The 26,368-nt window shown below is 45.3% G+C and overlaps 1 protein-coding gene across 1 annotated transcript; it reads right to left on the minus strand.

Moving 5' to 3' along the window:
* Positions 1 to 18,017: 18,017 nt before the first annotated feature.
* LOC115321017 lies at positions 18,018 to 20,245 on the minus strand. The gene is made up of 5 exons (XM_040213978.3): positions 19,641 to 20,245; positions 18,859 to 18,910; positions 18,730 to 18,770; positions 18,539 to 18,622; positions 18,018 to 18,175 (listed from the first exon to the last, which is right to left on the minus strand). The coding sequence occupies exons 1-5, from the start codon at positions 19,975 to 19,977 to the stop codon at positions 18,018 to 18,020; spliced, it is 672 nt and encodes a 223-aa protein (XP_040069912.1). The 5' UTR covers positions 19,978 to 20,245.
* Positions 20,246 to 26,368: the final 6,123 nt, after the last annotated feature.

Consider the following 26,368-nt stretch of genomic DNA (forward strand, 5'->3'; position numbering starts at 1 on the left):
GTTGTGAATCGCGGATAGGACGCGTTTCCGGATGTGGATAGCCGCGGGTTCGGATCTACATTTTTGTAGAGGCGGCCTAGAAACGTGTTTGACCGCAGAATGTAGAGTGAATAAGCGAGTGATGGCAGGAAGTGCCTCTTCGAACGTTTTGCGGGAGCGAATTGCTCTCTGAGATATAATGCGACAATTCGGGAGAAAGTTGTTCCTTACGCCAAAAAAGATTTGATTCTCACTGATGATCGCTTTAGACTTAGAGCGTTCTATCTTGCCAAAAATGCTGCCCCCGCCCCCCCCCCCCCCCCCCCCCCAGAAAAAAATAAATAAATCTTGGCGCATAAATTGTTGCAGGAAAACGTATTTTTGTTTGGCCAAAAAAGTAAAAAAAAAACGCTCCTAAAAAAAAAGAAAAACGAAAACGTGTAAGTTACTAGAAAGTAGAAGCCGACCAATAAAACTTAACGTGTTTGCGTATGTTTTTTTTTTCTCAACAATTGGCAAGTCTCTGCTAAGTATGTGGTTCCGAGCACACAGCTGCTCGTTCGTGTTTAAAACTGAATCCAATAGAAGCTGTACATTGTTGAATACTGTTATATTTTACGATTGAGGTACTCCGGTCTTACCAAGTATAAACGAGCACTTCGGTGCGGCGAGTGATCACCTTTCATCTCCCCCTTTTTTATTGTATAACCTAAATAAAACGACACAATGTTATTAGTTTGTCTTATATTCATTTTAATGGTTAGAAAATATGCGTCTGCTTCAAATAGGCGTGACAAAAAAAATTATTTATTTTTTAGCGGGTCCTCTGGGCTGAGTGTCACAGACTTTCGGGACGATCTCATAACTGCGATAATCTTTCCAGCGACGCGAAGTGGCCCTTGAAGAGCGATCGCTTGTAATATAAATACGATAAAACAGAATACGATAAAATGACTTCAAGCGCACCCTGACTCGAAGAGAGAAAGCGTCTGGATGGTATACACCTTTTCCGCGTAGTCGTCGCCATCTTGCGTGTTGCAGCGACAGCCGCGCCGTCTGGCGTACGTTTGTTGTGCGCCCATTTTGGTATGCGGAGAGCAGCGTTGTTCCTAGCTCCCGCGTTGTCCCCATTGACCCCGTGCATCGCATCTTCATTGTTTTCCCTTTAGTGAGTTCCTAATTTGTTTGTTATTGAAAGTGTGAATTATTCTTGTCTTCTGGCGTGTTTATTCGCCTTCATGGCGCCCGTTGTTGTGCCAACAGCGCCGAAAGGTTCGTCGCCAGCGTCGCCGGTAATCGAAATCGGAGGCATGTTCACTTTTCCTGAGGACGCGTTTACCAGTGCTCACTCTTCGCGTGTTGTTATTTGTGAAGAATGACAGCCTTCTGAGAATGACTAACGGAGGGTTTCTATGCGCGAGCGAGGGCGACCCTGGGCATAGAAGTATCATCGTTTAATCGTAGAAATACTCACAATGGGAGTTGGCGACGCGGGCCGAACGGTTTATTGTTATGGTGCATGCACCGTCGAGGTACGATCGCTAGTTACCGGGTCATCTCTACTTCGCATGATGCACAGATGCGTCGGAACTATTCAGGAGATCGGGGTGAAAGGGGGGGGGGGGCGGGGGCGACGACGATCTTGCGCCCTCTTTTTGTATTGTTTCCATTAACGTATTTTAACGGGCGTCGCTACCGAGCAACACACAAAATTATAGTGCACATCCTCGGAGGAATGAACGGAATGAAAAACAAAACTTGAGTAGCCAATAACATTCATCTTACATTTACACCACAAGCTGCAAATTTCGTTCTACATTTAACTTGTCGAGGCCTATTACTGCACTTGTAGATGTCCATTTTTATACTATTTGCTTTTTTTATGTGCTGATATTGCATCGCTTCTCCGCTGATATCAACGGGGAAGCAATACAAAGTGTATACGTTACAGCCGCATTCGCTTTCCGACTTCTTGTGCTCGGTGCACAATTTGTCGCGCGCTATCTTCCGTTTTCAGAAATTGCTGCTGCAGCCAACGACTGCGCAGTGGCAGCCCGATGACCAAATATGCGCGGACATGATACATCGACGTATTTACCCACCTTATTACAACTCACTTCGCTGTCAAGGGCTTCAAAACCCATTTAACGCGTACCACTTCAGCATCTTGCCAGCCGGCTAGACCTGCTCCCGCATACCGGAAGTGTTAGAACCGGAAGAACTATTCCCGCTGTGCGCCGAGTCGCCGAGTCGAGGCCACGCACGTTACGCGCTGGGTCGAGGTTAGACGGAAAAAGTGTATACCATAAATACGCTTCTTTTCTTCATTCATGCGTGATTTCATAATTTAACATGAACGCGCGGATTGTGGGTCGGAGGGGGCTTCGAATTTAAGGGATGCGGTTTGGATGCGGATGATCAAACTGTTATCCGCGCAGGTCTTTATGAATTAGGCTACGCGGAGGGTTATGCTCAGAATGCTCTCTGACTATCACAAAGCTGTTTATTGCGTTAGCATTAGCACGTACAGGACCGCGAAAAGCTGACGCCGTCAGTATGCGGACAAAACGGTGGAAAGGGAAGCGCGTCGCGTACAGAGGAGGAGAGTAGTGAAGGACAAAGGCGGGAGGGAGGTGACGTCACGGGGCGGAAGCCAATGCGCGCGCGGGAAACCGGTGAACAGCGAAAGCAGCGTCGGGCAGCGGACGCCGCTGCTTAGCGTGCAAGGCGGGCGAACGAGACAGAGGGGTGAAGCAGCGCATAGCTCGGCCGGCCAAAATCCGTCGCAAGAAGCGGCAAGCTGACGCGCGTCTGCATCTGATAGAGACTGATTATAGGGTTTAAAACAGCCCAACAGACGAGGGTCGAGAAAATAGGACAGACACAGCGTTGACACTCAACTAAATTGTATTGGTCGTAACCGCACAATAAATACCCGCTTCGTCAAGAACAACAAAGCGCGAATAGATAAGACAGCCATGTCTGAACGACATAGATCACCACTGCAAAAACCGCCATGGCACGCGCACATGCTACACTAGTCACGTAGAAGGAAATCGATTTCCCTGCCAGATAGGACGACAGAAGGACAGCTGACACACTCGGCGCCAAATCTAGATATCTCTAACGCCTCGATAATTTCATCTGTACTTTGATCATGACGGTGTTTCACGATTTCACATCGCTGGAACTCTGGAATACAGCCGCAATGGCGGCAGTGAATGCCAAGGTGACCAGTTATCGTAGAGACCACAATGTAGGCATGCTCTCTTAATCTTTAATTGAGCCAGCGGCCCGTCTGGCCCACATAACGCCGGCCACAGGACAAAGGGAAAGAGTATACAACTCTCACGGCACAAGTGACAAACAGGGCCGTAACCAGGGTGGGGGGGGGGGGGGGGGGTTAGGGAGTTCTGACCCCCCCCGAAATTTTTTTCTGGGTATGGCCCTGGACGGTGCACTTGCAGCCAGCCGATTTTAATCTCCACCTCTGCGCACGCGCAGTGGCACCGGTCGGCTACCGGGTACCAAACCGGGACCGGTTCTTCGGTTTGCTATAACTCTCCATTATATGCCACCGATGCACATGATTCATAGGCAAAAATAAGACAATAGACATTTTCAAAATGGCCGCCGTTGTCCCCGAAACCCCCCCCCCCCCCCCCCCCTGAAATTGTTTTCTGGGTACGACCCTGGTGACAAACAATTTCGATGCTTAGCGACACAGCCCTTGGCCACCCTAGACGGCAGGTTTCTGGTTCTGCATAATCTTGACAGTTTATCTGGAGCGGAAAATAGCACGGCTACATTACTTCTGCCTGCTATTCGTTTTAGGTTGTGAGACAACCCGTGTATACATGACGACAAAACTCGTTTTTCTAGTGTATCTTTTTAGAGCGCAGCTCTTAGACGCCCGTTTCCGGCTTGAGCGGCGTCGACGTCGCCGTCGCCGTCAGTGTAACCGCGCGGTGCATTATGGAAAACGTCCCATAATGCACCGCAGTGACGTTTTGGCATGGTGCCGAAACGTCACCATGCCGAAACGTCACCGTGATGTTTCGGCACCCCGCCGAAACGTCGCGTGACGACGCGCATTTCGCGCGTGAAAGAAGCAGGAGGGCAGGAGGAGAGAGTACGGATGAGGAGGAGGGGCATACCCTCCTCTTCCTCAAGAGCTGCGCTCTTAATCGGTGTTATAGGTAGTTGTAACCGCCTTCCATTTTTTGCAGGCATTGTCACCACTCTTGATTTTTTGAGGATAGACTCGGCAACCTCTACCAGTAAGTGGGAAGGGAACCAAGCTCCCGTGCGGCGTTCGGTTTGCTTTAATGCAAAGGGATTAAATGGCTCATGTACCGATCCGGCTTCATCTGAGTGAAGCCGGCGTTATTGTTGTCTGCAGCAGCGATAAACGGCGCCTACATTCCCCAGAGTGAAACGGAACCTAAATTCTCATTAGCTGTAACGCGTCATGTGATTCCATAGCAACGGCGTCATCGTTAATAAGGAGCCAGTTATGTGCTGGCGGCGCAGAGGGAGGGGAGGGAGGGGGCGGGCGCGAGTATGCGCTGGCCTGATGTTAGGCCTAACGTTAGGCCTATCTTCACGCTTTCAGATCTAACGTCGTCAACCGGCACGCGCAGCTGTTTGACGTGAGGGGGGAGGGGGGGGGGGGTTATGCACTGGCCTGACGTTAGGCCTATTGTTATGCTTTGAGGTCTAACGTCGTCAACCGGTACACGCAGCTGGGGCGATGATGATAGTGAGAGGACAGGTGATGAGAGGACACGCACTCCCGCCGCTGCCTCATCCAGCGTCGCAGCAATCACCAGCGAGCCCCAGGGATGCTTTCTCATTCCCAACTCATAAAAAATGTTTAGGTGTCCTCCGATTTTTTTTTTTTTTTGAAACTTGCCTGAATTTATGAAGGCAGGACTTTCAAAACACATGAACATAGCAAGTCTTCGCTATCACTCGCTTTACAATCTTTGAGTGCGCTGGGTCGAGAGGCAATAGTGGCTTGCGTGCGCTTAGGTCATACGCCCAGAAAACGTGACTCGGACACATGGTTAACATGAAATCTGAAAACCTAATTTGTTTTTGCAAAAAGAAGTTTGAACCTGTTAAGGACCGACGATCCGTTTTCTGTCGGAAGTTCGGATGACATGATTTCCTTTCTCAAAGACAACCAGCACTCAGGGTACATGGCCTGTTCGATCGACATCAAAGATTTATGCTACTCATTACCTCACAAAAAAACTTTTCGCCTGCATTAGTGATTGCATTGATATGTTTGGTCCTGCCGCATATCAGAATGCTGCGGGACTAACCGTTGAAGGATTTATGGAGGTCCTTGGCTCTTATCTGAGCTCAACCTCTGTAATGTGGGGGGGGGGGGGGGTAACATTTATTTGCAACGACAAGGAGTCTGCATACGATCATGAATGGCTTCAGTGCTCAGTGATTTATTCTTAGCAGGCCGAGATCGCCTTATGCTTACGCACTTGGAGGGTGCCAGTCTTGCAAAGAATTTTCGTTATGTTGATTACTTTCTGGTACTGTTGGAGACCCATGCCATTTCTCTCCAGTCATTTTTGACTTAAGTGTTAGGCCTCTTTAGCAAATGCCTTTCGCCGCTCGTTATAACTTACGAAGTGCCTGTTGCATAATGTATTAGGTTTCTGGGTTTAATGTTAACTATGTGTCCGAGTCACATCTGTCGGGCGTATGAGTCACACTCCGGCAAGCCACTATTAACCTTCCACCAAGCGCACTAAAAGACTGTAAAACGAGCGATAGCGAAGACTTGCTATGTCATTTCTTGCGAAAGTCCTGCCTTCATAACATTTAATAAAGTTTCCAAAAACAAACCGAACGCCTCAGGGTAGCTGGGATTCCTTCGAACTTATTAATAGGTATTGTCGAGTCTATCGTCAAAAATATTAAGAGTGGTGACAATGCCTGCAAAAAAGATTCACGGGGAAAACGAAAGGTTGTCATCATTCCATATGTACAGTACACGGGTTGTCTCGCAATCTAAAACGAATATCAGACAGAAGTAAAGTAGACGTGCTATTTTCCGCTCCAGATCTCCAGATAAACGGCCAAGTTTAGTGAAGAGGATAAAAGCGCTAAAAACAACAAGTGAAAGAGACCAACACCACAGAGCGCTTCTTGCAGCTGAAGTTTACTCATGGAAAAACACATATATACACACCTCGAAATCGAGACACCTGATGACAGAAAGGCGACATCGTCAAACCACTGCTTATCTATCTGCTATTTACTTTTCGAAAGATTTTAAGGACGCCACCTCAGAGCCAAACGGGGCAATTGATGGAGCGCTGACACACGTGCCTTCAACGCCCTCCGACATGAAGAACGCTTCGGATATCTCTCTTGTCGTTTTGTTTCGGTTTCTGGCTAAGATAATGGTGCTGTCAAACTTCGGGGCACACCCACATCTGTTACGCTGTACTGCTAGATTTCCCAAGGGTGACGATCTTACTGGCAGTGCATGTTCCCTGAGCCTGCCATTTTCACAACGACCCGATTGGCCTATGTACACTCTGCCACATTAAAAATGAATATTGTTTATTACGCCTTCGCTGCACTCCACAAGCCTGGTCTTATGTATCTTCTGACATACATCGACGCATAGCGCCCCTCGTCCTACTTTTCTACATAGTATTCCCAATTTTTGAGGAGCTGAAAGTGTACAGAAACCCTATGTGTTTGCCCCACTTCCTTCATTCTTTGGCTTACTTTATGCACATAAGGTATCACAACTGGTCTACACCTTGGAAATTCTGTCTTACACCACTACAGCCTCCCCGAAATTTTCTTAGCAGTCCTTTCGCCACCCCCCACAAGGAGCGTAGGTGGAAAGCCTCCCTTCTCCAGTTTTTCTACCTGCAACCTAAAGATATCACCTATTTTATGTGGGTGGGACTTCGTTAAGGAAGCCCTCAGGGACGTAGCGGCAATGCCGCTCTTATTTACTTTTGAGGGATTAGAATCAAAGGGAAATGGAAATGAAAACTGGACAGACATGTGAATGCCGAAGTAAAATCTTAAGATCTAAAAACTGTAAAGTAGCATTTCCGAGACTTTCACTGGTGAAACTGAGCCAGGAAGCACTGTCCTTACACACTTCTAACATTCTCGAAATGAAGCTTTCTTTTTCAGAACCTTCCTTCGAACGAAATAACACCAGGTAATCGTCTACGTACCAGAAAACATGAATGACTTCCATCGAATCGGCGTCGAAGACAATTTTTATTCTATCCCTCATGAAGGTCTTTTCGAGGCTATTAGAGAACCTATTAAAACATTGGAGTTTTAAATTTTCAGAGTAAGTGCGGCGTGCATAAAGCGTTTTTTTTTGTTGTTTTGTTTAATTGTTACGATTTATCTGAGCTCCACCTCTGCGGTTTTTGAAGGGGTAAAGCTCGTACAGAAGGAGGGTTAGTGTATTGGGACGAGCGTGGCGCCCGTGCCAAGCGACTTGATTTTTGGCAAAGTGTGGCAGGGATATTGAAGGCCGGTTGGGTGAAGACGTCATTCGTATTTTCAGGTACGCAGACTTTTACCTGGTGTTATTTCGAAAGGTTCTAAAAAGAAGCCTTTGTTTCAAGAAGGTTAGAAGTGTTTAAGGACAGTGCTTCCGGCCTCAGTTTCACCAGAGAAAGTCCCGGAGATGGTACCTTACACTTTTTAGATCTTTAGATTTTACTTTGGCATTCACATGCCTGTTGGTTTCATTGCTCTAGGGCTAAGAAAGGGGTGTTATCCTTTGATTCTAATCACTCAAAAGTAATTAAGGGAAGTATTGCCTCTACGTGCCTGAGGGCTTTCTTAACGAAGTTCTGCCCACATAGGATAGGGGATAGTTTTAGGTTGCTGGTAGAAAAACTGGAGAAGGCTGGCTTCCCACCTATGCTTCTTGTGTGGGTGGTAGAAGGCCTGCTAAAAGAATTTCGGCGAGGGTGGGGTGGTGTAAGAGAAAAGGCAGTGCGTAGACCAGTTGTGATACTTTATGTGCATAAGATGAGCTACAGAATAAAGAAAGTGGGCAAAAACATGGGGTTCCTGTACTACTCTCAGCTTCTGGAAAATTGGGCTGACTATGTGGAAAAGTAGGACGGGGGGCACTACGCATCGGAGTATGTTAGAAGAAACATAAGATTAGGTTTGTGGAGTGCAGCGAAGGCGTGGTATACGAAATTCATTTATCATGTGGCTGAGTATACATAGGCCAATCGGGTCGTTGTGTAGATTACAGGCGCAGGGAACATGCATTGTCAGTAAGCTCGTGAACCTCGGGAAATCTGGAAGTACAGTGTAACAGATGTGGGTCTGTCCTGAAGTTCGACAGCACAACTATCTTAGCCAGAAACCAAAACAAAACGACAAGAGAGATATCCGAAGCGTTCTTAATATAGGAGTGCGTTGAAGGCACGCCTGTCAGCGCTCCATCGATAGCCCTGTTTGGTTCTGAGGTAGCGTATTTAAAATTTTTGGTAAAGTAAATATCAGATAGATAAGCATTGGTTTGATGATGTCGCATTTTTTTCATCACATGTCTTGATTTCACGGTGTGTATATATCCTTTTTTTCCATGAGTTAACTTCAGCCGTCGGTTTTTAGCGCTTTTACCCTCTTAGAGGAATGCTGAACCAAACATTTTAGTGTCTATAGTAAGTGGCAAACTATATTTTCATGATTCAGCAGCCGCCGGTGTGCGCGAGCACACGCAATGAAATTGACGTCACCATATCCCCCATTCAAGCTTATTGATTGGGGGTATGATGACGTCAATTTTGTTGTGCGTGCTCGCGCACACCGGCGGCTGCTGACTCATGGAAAGATAGTGCGCCACTTATTATAGACACTGAAATGTTTTTTTCAGCATCCGTTTAACTATGAATCACCAACTAGCCCAGATGCATACCCTTCTACTGTCAAGATTATGCGGAACTATAAATCCGTCCTCTAGGGAGGCCAAGAGCTTTGTGACTAAGCTTTGAAATTCTGTCACTTGTGCCGTGGGAGTTGTATACTATTTCCCTATGTTTTGTGGCCGGCGTTATGTGGGCCAGACGGGCCGCTGCCTCGACGAAAGACTAAGAGAGCGCGCCTGCACTGTGACCTCTACGGTATCTGGCCACCTTGGCATTTACTTCCGCAATTGCGGCGTTATTCCAGAGTTCCCGCGATGTGAAATCGTGAAAAGCCATTATGATCAATAGACACGTGAAATTATTGAGGCGTAAGAGATTAGGCGTTGAGTGTGTCAGCTGCCCGTCTCCTACCTGAAAGGGAAATAGATTTCCTTGATTGTGACTAGTGTAGCATGGTGCGCGTGCAATACGGTTTTTGAGGTGGTTATGTATATCGTTCAGGACATGACTGTCTCATTTTTTTGTGTTTTCATGTTCTTGACCAACCAGGTATTTATTGTGGGACTACAACCAATACAATTTGGTTGAGTGTCAACGGTTTGTCTATGTCCTACTTCAGGTCCCTCGTCTGTTGGGCTGCTTTAAACATTTTAATCATGTCGCACCAACTAGCCCAAGCTTTAACCTTAGACAGAGGCTGGGGCGAAGCAGGCTCGGCGAGCCCCCTTCGCCGAAAAAAGGAAAACGGAAAAAAGGGAAAAGGGAAGATCCGTTGGTGGATCCGTAAGGAGTGCGTTGGCATGACCCTTGGGAAACGCCACATACGTCGTCCTTGGGAAACGCTAACAATTATTTGGTAACGAAGCCTAATAGAGGCAGCAAGGAATATTGGGAGCAAAAAAGAGAAAACCAAAAGAGAAAAGTGAAGGGGTCAGCGTTAGCGTTTCCGAAAGGGGAACGTGTGCGGCGTTCCCCAATGGTAATGCTAACGCATTCCCTCATGATCCTCCAATATATCTTCCTTCAATTTTCAAGCTGTAACTCAGTGCTGTCAGAAAAATTACCACAATCTAACAGCCCCTAACGCATTGCACAAATCTCATAATAGTGATCATGGCGTGTGTGCGTACTTTCAGGATTTGACAATGAGCATGACTTGAACTTGTAAGGCGGTATACTCAATTTTACATACGAGGCTTCAGTATACTTTTGAGAGCGTGGAAATATTTTTATATTAATTACCCTTATTTTGAAGGAACGTGGAATTCAGCAGTGCAGTTTAGAGCAGAACAGAATATATAAAATACACACAAAAAGGATCAGCGCGCATTAGATGTTTTTAAGAACAATCCTGCATCTGCATCCACTCCCACCAAACATTAATTTTATAAGACTTTTGTTCGGTCTGTGCTAGAATATGAATATATAATTTAGAACCCCCCTCAAAGCTATTCGACAGGCAGTCTTGAACCCAAACAAAACAAAGCCGCACATTTCGTTCATCAGAACTACTCACACCTGGAATCAAAATTAAATATTTCGACACTGTTAACACGTAGACAATTGTCTCGACTGTGCTTCTTTCATAACCAGTATTATAAACTGCTTCACATAGTATGCCAAATCAACGTATATTTTTTTTAAAAATATATTGGCGTGTTCTTTGATAGTTCCGTGTTTTTTAGAAAGCATGTACCGTTTGTGGTAGAAAGTTCAATAAGAATGTTTGTAATGATATCACGTCTGACGCAGAATTTGAGAAAGTCCCATTAGTTGTCACACGTCCTCAAAAGCTTGGTTACGTCTCGATTGGAATTTGCTTCAGTTTTATGGAACTCAATATCTAAAATAGAGGCCATGACCATCGAACATGTTCAGAAAAGACTGATTCGTATTGTTTATGATAGATGTTTGGAAGGACGCTTTTATTATCATTCTAAATTTATACTAATATTATTCTCTCTGACACTTCAGTCTCACAGGAAAATTATTCATAATTGTGTATTCTTACCTAAGGTTTTTCATACACATACGTATACATGCGTACATATGTTTATTGCATAATGAACTAGAATATGCATTGTCCAGGCTGGAAAAAGCACGCGTGTGCTTGTGGGCGGGACACTGTTGCAATGGATAGGATGTTATCACTCGTATACAAAAGGAAACAACGTACCAACATGTTTTAGGCATAAAAAGAAAAAAAAAACACGTCTCGTTACATGTTACAAAACCCAAGAAGTTACAAACTCTGCAGATTTCAAAGAAATTGATAATCACAATATGCAAACACCACAAAACGACGCACCAAATTAAAAAAAAAGGACTTGAGGTAGCAAATTTGGTTAAGCAGCAAAGTTAGTGCACCACTCTCTTAGCTCTCTCTTAACAATCCTAAGTGACTGCAAATACAAGAGTCGATCTGGCAACTTGTTATATTAATGTGGAACATAAAAAAGCCGTACCCCTTTACCGTAGTTTGTGAAAATGCTTGTCCGAACGAAACGTTGTATTTTCCTCGGGACCCTTTGCTTCTTTAGTGGCTGCTTAAGCGTGTATTTTTAGTAATTGTGTACTAATATGGGTATAGACATACAAGTTGTCAAGTGGCCAGATTCATAGTGACCGCATCTTTACTTTAGTTTTGAGTTTAGCAAACTTAGTTCCATACGCATTGTTTTATGCTATGTTTCGCGGAATAGTATCTAATATCTTCTTTTTTTTTAGAATCCGTGCTGGATTTATAAGCGGTTATTCAGTATCGTAGTATAGACTACCCCATTGTCAGATATGTCTTACATCTCGTACGCGCATCCGTAAGAAAAAAAGAAGGTGGTATATATAAGCATATACTGTTCGTAGGTGTCTCGCCAGGTAGTCCACATGCGCTTTCCATGACAGATGTTTATCGAAAATTACGGCCAGATACCTTGTAGATGACACATAATCTAGCGGTGCGCACCTGCAGTTTTTAGAAGTGAATGAGCGCGGCCCTAAGGGCGCTAAATTGTTTTTAATTTTTGTGCGGGTTATGAAAACACGTTCGTTTTTTTTCTTATCGACGTTTACTCAAATTTGGTTGCTGTGAACCTTGGCATTAGGTGAAATATGTGATTTTGAAAAGATGATGTAACTTCGAATTCGTCGAGATAAAACCAAAGCGGTGTCGTCGGCGTACTGAAATACCCACGAAGAAAAGTGAAGCTTCCCAATTTTATTAACGTAGATGCTGAAAAAGAGAGGTCCTAAAATAGATCCATGAGGAAAACTTTACGTAAGTGTAACTGACTTACTCTTAGCGTCACGAAACTCTACTAGCAGTTGACGCCCTGAAAGGTGGTCAGTCAGGAAGTCATTCAAGGGGTCTCTGAAACCCAAGTGCTCTAATTCATGAACAAGCAACCCGTGATCAATTCTATTAAATGCCCCTTGTCATTGTCCAGTGTGATTGGCTCGCCGCCATTCCTTAGCAAAGTAAATTTTCATGTTAACTACCGTACTACCAGATGGTATGGCATGACGTTCGTTCGCTATATTGTACTTCACTACTTACTCGGATTCAGACATTACATACCAACATCGCTTCTCTGCACTTCGATTTCTGTACAACTATTTCATTTTACCGCCATCATTGAAGACCCTTCAAATTTACTCATAACTTTTGTTTTATTTTATGAGTATGTTGTGGGAACAACATATCTGAAGAAAAGAAAACAAAAAAACCCAGAAACAACGGACGAAGACAGGACAAACGCAAAACGTCTCAAACGCAACTAATAAACTTTAGTGACACGACAGTTTATAAAGCATCTCTCACACACACGTCTCCCGGAATTTGCACACGTGTTTGTTACCGTCCACCGCGATACAACGCGTCGTCACCTCAGTTCAAAGAACAACCTCATGTCCGAGCAACACAACACACAAGCCTCCCGGAATTTGCACCAGAGGCCGGATTCACGAAACGTTCTTACGACAAAAAAGTTCGTAAATATAACTTACGCAAAAGTTACGAACTTTTTGGTATTCTCGAAGCAAAATGTTCTCAGTTTCTGCGTAAGTTACGACAAAATCCTACGACAGGGGTCCATTTCTTCTTACGAACATTTTCGCGACTGCTTGCTCAAAATGGCTGCCTACGTCGCCTTCTTACTCGACCAGCAGCGCGATGCGAGAAGGGCTTTGCATCAGCAGCGTGTCTTCCGGACTCGTAGAACATTAGAGACGATCGCGGACCACCACCTCGAGCGTTACTACCGCTTGCCGAGGCCAGCCGTGCAGAGGCTCTGCGATGCTCTGGCGCCGGCGCTTCGACGCCCGACAGCTCGTTCGTGCTCGCTCCCCGTCGACGTTCAAGTGCTGCTTGCGCTCCGCTTTTATGCGAGCGGGAGCTTTCAGTCGGTGGTGGGCGACGTTGCAAACATCAGCCAGTCGAGCTCCTCACGGATAATCAACGGAGTGAGCAGTGCGCTCTGCGATCTCGCCAACAGTGGCATCAAGTTTTCCACGACGTCGCGGGCAGCGTTGCTCACTGCACGCGGTAAGTGTTTTCCCCAATGTGGGGACCGTCGGTTCAATGCAATTAACAAAGCCAGAGCCACGTTAGCGCGCTTACTCGGACTGATCCTTATATTTGGATCTGCGGGCTAAAATTCCGCCATCGGCGTCCGCTTTCCGTGCGCGACGCAAAGTTTTGCTCTGAGGAACCGATCTCTCGCACAACATGAGTGTGTAGCCTATTCTCTGCCGCAGATGCAGGCTGAAAGATGGAGGATTTGCACCACGCAAAGTGGCAATTAAAATCACTGCCCCCCCCCCCCCCCCCCCCGTTTCCTGTTTAGTTAATTATGTTGAACGATCGTGATCGTACCTCATTTGAGGCATGTCTCATCTAGAAGTGTTATCTCAGGTAGGAAAAGTGTCTGCATTACCTGTTCTAGCTCTATAAAAATACACCATAACATAATCTTTGTTGTTTAACCTCTAGGCTTCTTGGAGATCAACGGGTTCCCCAAGGTGTTGGGGTGCATTGATGGGACACACATCGCCCTGAAAATCGCGAAAAAGGAGCAGCACCTCTACCACAACCGGAAGGGCTACGACTCGCTGAATGTGCAAGCCATCTGCAACGCCAGCAACGAAATCACACAGCTCACCGTGAAGTGGCCAGGAAGCACGCACGACAGCTTCATGTGGAGAAACTGTGACCTGGCTGACAAGTTCGAGGCGGGCAACATGCCCGACGGGTGGTTGCTTGGTATGCTTTGGTCCCAATTTATAGAGTTATTTGATATTTAGCAGCCTGAATGACAATGCCTTATCACACTTAGAATCAGAAATGTATGTAATGCATTACTAGTAATAAGTTACTTCTACCGAGTTACTTTCTAAGAAAAGGAATGAGTAATGCACTTAGTTACTTTTAACGCCAAGTAACGAGTAATGCACTTAGTTACTTTTAAGGCCAAGTAACGAGTAAATGTATTTCGTTACCTTTGAGGAGCAAAGTGTACAACACTGTTTAAACAGCCTTGTTTTGATTTTAACCTGAGTATGCATCTATTGCGAGAAAGGCAAATGAGCAACCCCAAAAAACGACTAAACGCTATGACAGTATAGCAACGTTTATCGCTGCACACGTCAGTCAAACTCTACAGCTGGGAATGTCCTTCACCGAGCGAACACAATGAGGTTAGTTGGTTGAACCTTCCAGAATCATGTACATAGCATCTTTTGGGGTAGACCAATCTCACCAACTACTCTGTGCACATGTGTCGCCACCATGACCGCAGTTCACAAAGAGCAGGCAGCAGTGCGCAGGACGGTCACACTGTTTCACGTTCTGCACGCGCAGGCTGGCAAATCGGTTTTCACGCCTGCGAAAGGACTGCAGCTCACAGAATAAATCGCAGCACAATGAGCACATCACAACCAAACTGGCTGGTAAAATGAGTCTATTGGATCTCGTCGAAAGTGATCATGATGCAGTTCACGAGCTGTTTTCGTGCGCACCTCATTATAATAAGTTATGAAAGCACACCAGCATAATGCCGATTGACATAGAAACTGAGAGAAGGTGGAAATCAAACCTGCGAACCTTTACGAGTGCGAACATTGGTTAAGTGCTTTGTTTAGTGTTGCTCACACGTAGCTCGTTCGCAGCTGACATAGCCGTCAGAAAGAAACAAATTAGGTGGGAGTTGCACCAATGCAGCTACGAGAGGAAAAGTGTGAGGTAGTTAAATTTAGGTGGAACATTGTGTTGATTGCATTACACACTGGCATAAAATCTCACACCGTTTGCAATATTTTAGGGGACGCAGGTTACCCCCTCCAGCCGTGGCTCATGACTCCCTTCCGTAAGCCGCGGAAGAAGGAGGAAGAGAACTACAACGAGTGCCTCACGAAGACCAGACAGGTCATCGAGAGGACTTTCGGAATCCTCAAGTCACGCTTCAGATGCCTGGACAGGTCCGGAGGGGTCCTCCAGTACACCCCTAGTGTGTGCTGCCGCATAATTGTGGCCTGTGCAGTCCTGCACAATTACTGCATCCACCACCATGTTTCCCTCGCTGAACCACCCGGTAAGGCTTTGTGCATTGGAGCACTAGGAATGCCACATTAACGAGTTTAGCGACAGCATTGTTCGGTGTGACCCCGGGCTCTTCATTCTGCTCGTCACAAGGGGGTAAAGGGGAAACTAATTCTGGTCGCCTGCAAGCTCAACAGTAATCTCTTTTACAAGCTCCCTGCTTACTCTAATTTTTATTTTGTAGGTATCAATTCGCACACTATTATATAAGGTGTGTCACCGCTTGCAAATACAGGCGTTAAATTTGCTGGAGGAAAGTCACGCAAACAGTCCGCTTGATCAAAGGCGCAGTCAACTTTGGCATTCATGAAGCTTTACCTAGAGTCTATATATGGTTTCAAATAGTACCAAAACCCCAAAGCTCATTTCAGAACCGCGTTGTGGCGCAACAGTCACATTAACAGATGTGTCAATATGTCGCTGCCCTGCGTGGTCAAAGCGAAGTGCGGACCATGTAGTGTCCGCTCTCACTCGATACTTTCACCGTACTCTTCCGGCCTGCGGTGGCAATGGTTTGTTTTTATTGACCTTCTTAGCTTCATTCGAAGCGTTTGCATGACTTGCGCACCGCTGGTTCACTTCGGGACTCATTGAAGCTGAGGCGGATGTTCTACCTTTTAAGCCTAGCGTCTCATTCGCAGCACCAGCTCTCCCTGTGCGCTCAAACGAGCCAGCAGGGTTTGGCAGGCTAGATCAGGCTACTTAAAAAATAAGGTACTAGAGAAAATCAACACACCTTACGCCTGTTCTTAACTTATCGTAAGCGTCACTCACCTGCTGGCTGTAGACCAACTCGTGTTTGCAAACAAAATGGAGCGCCCCTAGCGGACGCCATCGGCGCCGCACATGTGCGATAGAGTGTGGGCAAGAAGCTCGCCGTCGTCCATAAGCAAAGTATTGAAATACGATGTTGTCGCCGTCAGTGTCAATCCCCGTGCTTTTTCACGTTGGAATTTCTTATCCTACGTTTTCCTGGCAATGTGCGACTACTTTAGCGGCTTCAGCGAAATTAATGAGGCTCGTTACACCACAAAATTGCCTGAATAATGTGACATGCGGCGACTGATTCCACGTGGACACCACAGAATGGATGCTGAAGCCTGATTCGCACGATGACGTCGCTCGGGCTGCAATATGGTGAACCGTAGCTGAGATGGTCGACGTCGATACTAAGAATCTCAAGCAGAATCGGACCAAGTGAATCAGGCATAACAAGTCGGTGATGGCAGGCACGTAGCCAGGCCATGGGGCCCAGGCCCCCCTTGAAATCTTTCTTTTTGCTGGGGCCTCCTCTCCCCCTCATACAGCATTTTGTCATGGGCGGGCCCCCCCGAAACAAAATCCTGGCTACGTGCCTGGGTGATGGCCATGGGTGACAATGATCAACATCTCCTTGTATCTACTGTTTACACCGAGTCTACTTACACGAACCAACCTTCAAACTTAAAGGTCTTTTGATTAAGTTACTTCTGATCGGAATTACCGGGTCAACGTTCCGTCTACGGGACGCTGTTTGAACAAGCATACGAGAACAGGCAGAAACGTTTGAAAGAGCAGACGGCAGTTCGAACGATCAGGCGGCTGTTTGAATGTGATGAAGCACTGAACGTAGTCCGCAGGTGGTCCGTACAACTCTGGTTTTCCCTCCTTCATGTTGGAACAAAACAAATAAATCTGACGACCCCAAGTATCCGCTAAATCAACCCAAAGTGCTTCCCGCACAAGTAATTGTGGTCCGATGGCGTCTGGTTTTCCTCTTTCACAGCACCTATCCACATTCTCGGACGAACCGAGCAGGCAGAAAACTCATAAAAAGTGACCTTAACTTTCCCCGACTTCTCTGGTACAGCCCCAGCCACAGTGTATTGACGAAAAGGCGGGTTTTTGTATTGTTTCTTCCAAAAGAGCGTAGGAATGCATGTCCCACATGGTGATTTCTGCTCACAGCTACAGACCGGAAGTGCGCCCAATGCGCCACCACCGAGCCGTGACGTAACAGAGTTGAATTTGTGTATAAGGCTCCTCCTGTACATATTGCAGAAGTGATTTGATCTAGTGTCGGGAGGGTCTATTATCACGAAGGGCCCTGCACCCGTGGTTGGCCACTCTGCTTCCAAAGTGGGTGGTAATGCCTCTCATATGTTAAAATCACATGAGACCCACAATTCCCTTTCCATACTGTTATTTTCGTTTATGAACTTTCAATAAGCCTCTATCTGGATTTGTGACACCCGCAATTTATAAATGAGTGCTTCCAGCACCTTAATTCAGCTATTGCAGTGTTATAAGTTTAAATTGTGCTTGCAAGCCTTCGAGGTGTTCATTTTCTGTTGTGCTAAATGTGGCATCCTGAACAGTTCCAGAATCTGAGGACGAGGAAGAGGAAGAAGACGACAGGCCAACCACTGCCCGAGACACGGCCACTGGCACCGCCGTCAGGAATGAGCTTGTGAACAGCGTTTTCAAGTGAAACTTCAGGGAAACGAGAGTCTTCAGTGCATTAAAGAAACAGTTTATTGTTATTCTACCTAAGTGAGGTTTTATTAATACCTGGGGACAATTTTGCCATTTTCAAACCGAACATTCAGTTTGTATGCCTTCAGTGCCACCATCTGCTCCTGCAGGACCACAATCCTGTCGAGGCGTTCCACAATAGCCTCCTGGGTCTCGATTATCTCGTGGCTAGGGGCGTCCCTGCTACCTGCACATCAGAGAAAAATAATTTCTTTGTGATTGAAAACCTAAAATCCTTGCACCACTTTCACGCTACTGTTGTGACACTTGTATGGAAAATTAATGTCCAGATGTAGCTGTAGGAAGCATGCATGAATGAGCAAAACAAGTAGTTAATGAGATAATTGGCGGATCAGTGGCCGAGTGTTAGTGCATTGCAGCTCAGAGGGTGTAGATGGCATGGCAGATTGCCTTGGCATAGAATTTACAGTGGATCTCTCTTCTCGCACATGTTTTTTTGCTGCACATTCTATCTAGTATCATTTTTGTATTCAGAGTTAAATTTGTATTGCTGCATGCTGCAATCCAAATCTAGCAGGACTATACTCACGTTTGTGGTTAGACCTGCGGCTACCTGAAGTGTACGGCAGGGCCTCGCTCTCCTGGAGCCCACCTCCGCTTGCACCGTGGACATCTGAATAGAAATAACAATAGAGCTGAGTACTAGGAAAATCTGCTGTTGAAGTATGTGGTCGGCTGTCGAGCAAGCATGATTATTCAACAAAATCTGAAGTCGCGCACCTGCATCACCCTGCGGGCGTTCCGGAATATTATCAGCCTGGCTGGAAGGCAAAAAAGATTTAGTTCTTATTAGGTAATGAAACAAGTATATTCACTATGTGCAATGTTATGATTGATAAGGCAGCAAACCTTGTATGTCGTGGCCTCACTGAACTAGGCCTGCTTGGTTCTGCAGTAGTATCTTGAACACAGATTAAGAAACATGTTGTACTGACCCAGAAAACTGAATCTTCGGTAAAAATATAGTACACTTCTGTCTACTGAGAAACCCTCAGACAAGGGAAGCGAAAAAAACAGAACAAACACAACATTAGATGATGGTACATCGTTGTGCTTGTCCTGTTTCTTCAACTTACTTGCATTGAGGTTTCTCAGTGTAACCGTTCACCAGCTTGCCTGTGCCTGAACTCTTATTACCGTTATGCCCTGTTTATCCAAATAATTTAGTCCCTCGTCGAGACCATTTGGATATAGAGCTATTTGATTAGTCAAGCTAGACTGAAATTTTTAGGCCGTGCTCCCAAACCAGGGGTTTGGTTTACAGGATGCCAAGGTGCAACATGACTAGTTAAATTAACCAGACCAGTATCTATTATGAACTCACCGAATGAAAGAACTAGGTCTACTGATCTGGGCCTAGCAGCGTCCGAAGTTATGGGAGTGCCTGGAAAATTGAAATTTTAATTAGGAAACATACTACTTATGAAACATTTTTTTTGTTGTTGTTTTAGTGTGGTAATGTGGGTTTTAATAGAAAGGTGACATAATTTATATTGGAAAGATAAAGTAAAACCCTCTCTGACTAAGCTAGGGTCCAGGAATGGAATTAGTATAATGAAAGAGCATAATAATTATGAGATACCCATTAATGAAGGAATGCTAGTGCCTTGCCGAGCCTCCTGTTAACCTACCGGAAAGCGGCAGGCTGAAGGGCTCGCCATTAGGTACCTCTACAGGAACACCAATGTCGAACGCGCCTGGGATGCCAATCATGGCCTCCACATTCAGAAGTCCCACGACCCTTTCCTCCATGTCGTTCAGGGGCTTGTCTCCTACGCCGCCTCCAGTCGCACACTGACTGCGCTTGAGGGCTGCACCTGTGGTTAGTACCAAATAACATTGCACGGATCTCGTCAGAAAAACGAGATATACATCGCGCGACTGATCAGCTGCTCCTGGATTTTCTTCGCGTAACAGACTGCCACTGTACTGTTGGTGAGTTCGAATGTTGGTTAAAACCAGTGACATCTAACTGCGCATTATCTCGTGCACGACACTGGTATGAGCGAAATTCAAACGATTGCACATTTCATTACACGCTTGGGCTGAAGTCCTATGATGCTGACAGAAGACAATAACCTTCTGCGGCATTCGGGAACATAGCACTCGTCGCCCTTCGGCAACTTCACATCTTCAAGACTGCCGCCAAAAGTAATAAAAACTAACTTGAAGGAGTAAAATGTGCTCGCTCGTAGGCTCACCATTCGCGCCAAACGTTTCGCGTTACGACGCATATCGCAACAACTTACTTCGCGAACTGTGAAAATGGGTTATCTTACCTCGCTTCTTCTGGAAACTCTTGTAGTCAGCCCATTTTTTTTTTTTACATCGGCGATCTCTCTTTTCGACCCAGACACAGCAAACAAGTCATTCGTAATCCTCTGCCAAGCCCGCTGCTTGGCGGCCGATCCATGGGGCCCGTCTCCTTTCACGTCGATCGCGATTCTATGCGCTTCATACCCATCAACCAAGGTCGATAATTCGACCTCTGAAAAGTTCTTCATCCGAGCCTTCTTGTCGGCGGGCGGTGTCGACATTTCCCGGTGTCAATCGGTTCGACCGGCGAGAACGAATGCACGTGGCAGACAAACGCATGTGTGCGGACAAAGCGTCCCCTGCGGTTGACATGGCAACGCTTCCCTCTCGCAGCTCACGTTGGTCGCGAGACACCGGAAGTTTCTCTCTTTCCCTCACTTTTTTTGTCGTAGGATTTTCGTTCGTAAGTAGCCCTTCGAGAATACCGATTTCGGCCTGTCGTAGGAACTTCTTGGGATACGAACTTCTTAGAAAAATTGTCTTAAGATAAGACGTTCTTCGTGAATCCGGCCTCAGGTCTTTGTGCCTTCAACCGCGGAAGAAATCTCCTCTCGTGCAAGGTAATGGTACAGGGAACACTGAAAAACAAAGCAACCACCCCAAAGCGCACCCTCATGCATCCGTTCGCAGGTCTCTCTCTCTCTCTATATATATATAAATATATGTAAATATATATATTTATTTATTACAACAACAAAAACTTTTGGGTCTCTCCATCTATTGTTATGGACGGTTGAGTGATACATATTCCTAGAAACAGAATTCTGGTTGTCTCCTTCAACACTCTTTTTCCATAATGTTTTTTTTTGCTTAACACTGCAGTTTCTCCCCAATCAGGCAAACACATTTCTGCACATGTTTAGCGATCTCAGAATTTGAAGATCTGTCCTTTAGCGCCCTCATGTACTTAATACGTCTGTCATTTAGGCACCTTTCATCTGTCCCACTTGCGAAAACCCACAGGCCACTGGCATATCATACACTACTGCAGCCTGGCATCCAACGGTGATTTCGCTGTGTTGTTTTTGACGACCCTCTGCTCTGGCCACAAACGGCGTAAGCCTGTTCAACTTAAAGTCGGAAGAGAAAACCACCCCCACCCGTAACCTCCGCCACCGCCAACAGGTTGCGCGAAAAAATGTTTGAAAAATTAAATGCTCACTAAACTCTCTGGCTTCTCCCTTTCTTTCCTCACCACTCCTGCGAATTTCTCCAAGCACTTCCTTGCGACCTCCTTCTCAATGTTACTCTTATACCCCGCCTCCTTTACGCATACCACGTGACTCCTAACAGCTTCCTGTACTTTGTGCCTGCAATTCTTTTTTAGAGCGTTGCCCAGCAAAGACATCACTACACCTCGTTTGACCAATTTTGAATGACAACGTTTGTATGGCAATAAGGGTTTGGCCGCGAGCTTGCCATATTCTCAGCACAACCCTTATAGCGTGTTCACCCTCAGATCCTTATACTGCTGCACACCTTCATCAGGATCCTCACTCCTAAATGTCAACCCCGGCGCCGCCTGTACTCTGAGCCCTTTGATCTTGTGTAGTGCCTTCGGCACAACCGAAAAAATCAAAATGACATCAAGGTATCTCCTAATCAAAACCGACACCCTGGAAACGACTCTACCGCTCGCCCTCAGGCCAGGCCCAACGGTGTCAATGATACCTAGGACAACGCAGGCGCCAGGGAAGAACCGATGCAGACTCCTTTCTTGTATATAAATTTGACCCCTAATTCGTCCTCGAATTCGACCACTGTGGATTTCAGATACAGTTCTGCTAGGTTCGAAAAAACTTCCTACGTCTATCCCGGACTGTGACTGGAACCAAACCAAATTCGCCTCTGACATGTACCTTAACCTTGGGAGTAGTAATGGTTGGTTGCGAGAATAATATGTCTTTTTGTCAAGTGACATGACAACGCACTTCTTCTGGTGGAAAGACGTTAAACAGCTTACCAGCTCTTCCGATTTTCTGAGAACGGCCACCGGAGCGGCCACTCGAAATTCAAGGAGAAGGTGCTCAAGTCATACCGGAACAGCCTCACAATGAAACTCAATAAACTTCTGAGATGTGTGAGTCGGTTTAGATTGTACTGCGAGGAGTGAATTTAATAGTTTAAACAGGTACGATTTTTGGAAGAAAGGTGTGTCACGAAAAAAGAAAAAGGTTTGGTAATACAGCCGATGGGGGTCGGTTTTAACAGAGAAAGTTCCCAGAGAAGCAAGAATGGGCAGAAGAAAGTATGTCCAGAGCAATCCAATGGGTAAACCCATTTAATGTGGTCGTTTCGAAACGTTCGGCTTCCTTGTTAGAAAGAGGCCACAAGTTTTGTTTGAATATTGAATAACTGGTTTGAGTTTAGCTAGTTGGGACATGTCCTTGAGGATACAGCTTGAACACTAAACACTTACACACAGACAGGACAGGACATACACAGGTGGAGGAAGAAGTATTAAATAGCTTATAGTCAGTTCTGTGAATGACCTGTCCTGTCTTTGTGTAAGTGTTTAGTGTTCAAGCGGTTTCCTCATAGATTTGGATGTTGAGCCGTGAAGATTAGATATTGTGTCGAGCATCCATAGCATAACTGCAAAAGTCACAGTAGATGCAACGCAAGGGTTCGGTGACCAGTCGATCAAGGCAGTTTCGAGGTTGGTGGTTACAGAGAGTTGGCCTGAAGAAAGAGATTTTACGGTAGTCAGTGGGCTTAAAAAAGAGTTAGAAGTCAGTGGTATTTCGTTTCTTCAGACAGACAAGTCCTGACAGTTCGCGAATCTGCCTGAACTCGTGTTTAAAGAGAAGTCTAAAGCAGCGGTTGGGTGGTTCTTCCAGCCATGCAAGGTTAATCTCAAATATATGAAAAGTTATGTGTTGGAAATACTCAATGAGTGTCAGACGGAAAAAGTTGCAAAAAAGGTTTGAGATTTACGAGTGATTCGTTCTCTCTAAAGTTCTTCCAAAACGACCACAGTCTATACTACCACTCACGGTGGGTGTAAGTGAAAATGGTACTTAGCAGAAAATTTAATAAACATTCCTCCAAAACTGCGTGCCATCTATCGAGATGACCAGTCCAATCGTCCTTAGAAAATCGGAAGAACTGGTAAGTTGTTTAACGTCTTTCTACCAGAAAAAGTGCTTTGTCATGTCACTTGACACTAAAGACTCATATTCTTCTTCTCCGTCTACCCTCTCTACTCTCAAGTTCAAGGGACTTGTTAGAGGCAAATTTGGTTCGGTTCCAGTCACTATCCGGGACAAACGTAGTACGTTTATTAAACCTAGTAAAACTGTTTCTGAAATCCACAGTGGTCGAATATGAGGGCGGCAAATTTGCACAAAAGGAAGGAGTGTGCATTGGTTCGTCCTATGAGCCGGCGTTGTCCCAGGTATATTTGACTTTGTTGGACGTGGCTTAGGGGCAAGCGGTACAACCGTTTCCAGAGGGGTCGGTTTGATTAGGAGATACATTGATGACATTTTGATATCTTCGGTTGTGAGAGAGGCACTACAGAAGATCAAAAAGGGCATAGAACAGGCGGCGCCGGAGTTCACCTTTAGCAGTGAGGAGCCTGTTGAAGGTTTGCTGCAGTATTTGGATCTGAGGTTGAACACGCAAGACGGGTTTCGCAGAGAATATGGCAAGCTTGTGGCAATACCCTTGTTGGCATATAAAAATTTTAATTCGAAATTAGTCAGACGTGGTGTAGTGATCGATGTCTTTGCTCAACAACGCTCTAAAAAAGTGTTACCAGCACAAAGGTCTTAGGAGACAATTGGTACGCGTAGAGGAGGCGGAGTATAAGAGTAACAATCTGGAATGGGTCGCAAGTAAGCGCTTGGAGAGATTCGGACGAGTGGTGAGGATAGAAAGGGAGACACCAGGACAGGGTCGTGAGCATTCCAATTTTTCATAATTTTTCGCACAACCTGTTGGCGGTGACCGGGAGGTTCTTGGTTGGCGTGGGTTTCTCTTCCGACTTTAAGTTGGACAGGCTTTCGCCGTTTGTGGGCAAAGCACAAGGTTGTCAATAAAGGCACAAGGAAGCTACCGTTGATTGCGAGGTTGGTGTAGTGAATAGTATCCCAATGTCCTGTGGGTTTTCGTACGTTGCAGAGACGAAAAGTTGCCTAAATGACAGACTTCTTGAACACATGAGGGCAGTCAAGAACAGATCTCCGAATTCTCAGATGGCTAAACGTGTGCAGGAATGCAATAATTCTTTTCTTGATTAGGAAAAAACTGTGGTGTTAAAAAAAAAAAAGATTCTGCAAAAAGAGAATTGAAGGAAACAATGAGAATTGCGTCCGTAGGAAATTGTATCAGTCAACCGTCAATAGAACTAGACGGACCGACCCAAAAGTTGTTGTTGTAATAGAGTGATCTCTAGCTAATATGGACGCCTCCGTTCTACCAAAAATCGTTCATAATGTAAGATGTCCATGTTAACGGGACAAACATGCATCTATTTTCCTAGGTTGTTCCCGAAAATGGAGTCAATATAGCGGGGTATCCATATTAACGAGACATGATTATATATATATCAGGGTGTCGAACCGGAACCGAACCGAACCGAAAACCGGAACCGAACCGGTATTTTTTCCGGAACTGAACCCGAACCCGAACCGTTATATTGTTATCGCGATGAACCCGAAACGGAACTGAACCGGAAAAAAATAACGGTTACCGGCTCATGTCAAAACGGTTCGGCCACGCGCTGTTGACAATGAATGTGCTATCAATGCCATTTGTTTTTGAAGTGCCGTCAACTGACACACACCTCGCTTACATATTTTTCTTCTCCACTCAGTCTTAGGAATATAAACGCTGCATCCATGAATCTTGACAAACGCTGCATCCATGAATCTTGACATAGGAACCAGTATTGCGCTGGTCGCGGCTTGCACGGAAGAAAGAGAATTAGAAGGCTGTGCAAAAAAACAAAAAAAAAATCGCGTCACGGGGTTTCATTTTCCTACAATCTCCTAAATCCTAAATGCTGCTGTGTTCTCATTTCATAACCCGTTTCTAGAACGTGATGTTGCAATTTTTTTTTTATTTTGATGTTATTTTGATTTTGTTATTTTGATGTTGCAGTCCGAATGCGTAAACGTCGGTGAGGTAACCTTTGAGTGCACATAAAGAAACCATTCCTGGTAGAAATCCCTGAGCCTTACACTACGATGTATCCCTTTTCGTATGTGCTGATTTCAGATGTTTTATTTGTAATTTATTTTGATCTTGCAATTTGTCATTTATAATTTCCGAACCGGTTCGCGAACCGGCTTAGCGCCCCAGACCGGTTCGCGAACCGGTTCGCGGATCGAATTAATCGAACCGGAACTGAACCGGAACAAAATAAATTTACCTGAACCTGAACCGTAACCGAACCCGTATTTTTTTCGGTTCGACACACTGATATATATATATATATATATATATATATATATATATATACACACACATTTTTTATTTTTTATTTTTTTATTTTAGCTTTTGGTGATGGTTTTGTGGTTTGCATTATCAGGTGGCAGTGTGGGACCCGTGAACGGATGCATAAGGGTGCCCTTTGGGGTGTTTTTTTTAAAGTGTTGCTTGTACCATAGTTTTGTACGAGAAGAGGTCTCTTTCGCGGTTGAAGGTCACAAAGACGTGTGCAGATTTCGGGACGTGTGTATGTGAGAAATGGTATATAAACGGTTGTGTCAATAAAGTTTAGCAGCTGCGTTTGTGACGTTTTGTGTTTGTCCCCTTCTTTGTCCGTTGTCTCCGTTTTTTTTAAATATGTGTAACATCAACCAGCTCGCCGGTTTACTTACTCTTTCTTCAACAGTAACACGTTTCTTTTATGATTATAAAGAGCACGAGAGAGAAAGAAGACAGTTGTGGTTGTTTTTGGGTACTGAAAATAAGGCCTTATTATAACCGCAATTTGGTTATCATCCCTCTTACGTATCTCTACGGTGTGACCATATTCTTAAAATTGAGCCAGTGCAATCATGTAGTAATCGATATAAATATTTCCCACTTTGCT

Source organism: Ixodes scapularis, unplaced genomic scaffold (genome assembly GCF_016920785.2).
Source record: "Ixodes scapularis isolate PalLabHiFi unplaced genomic scaffold, ASM1692078v2 PGA_scaffold1__304_contigs__length_218370807, whole genome shotgun sequence".
NCBI classification, from domain to species: Eukaryota; Metazoa; Arthropoda; class Arachnida; order Ixodida; family Ixodidae; genus Ixodes; species Ixodes scapularis.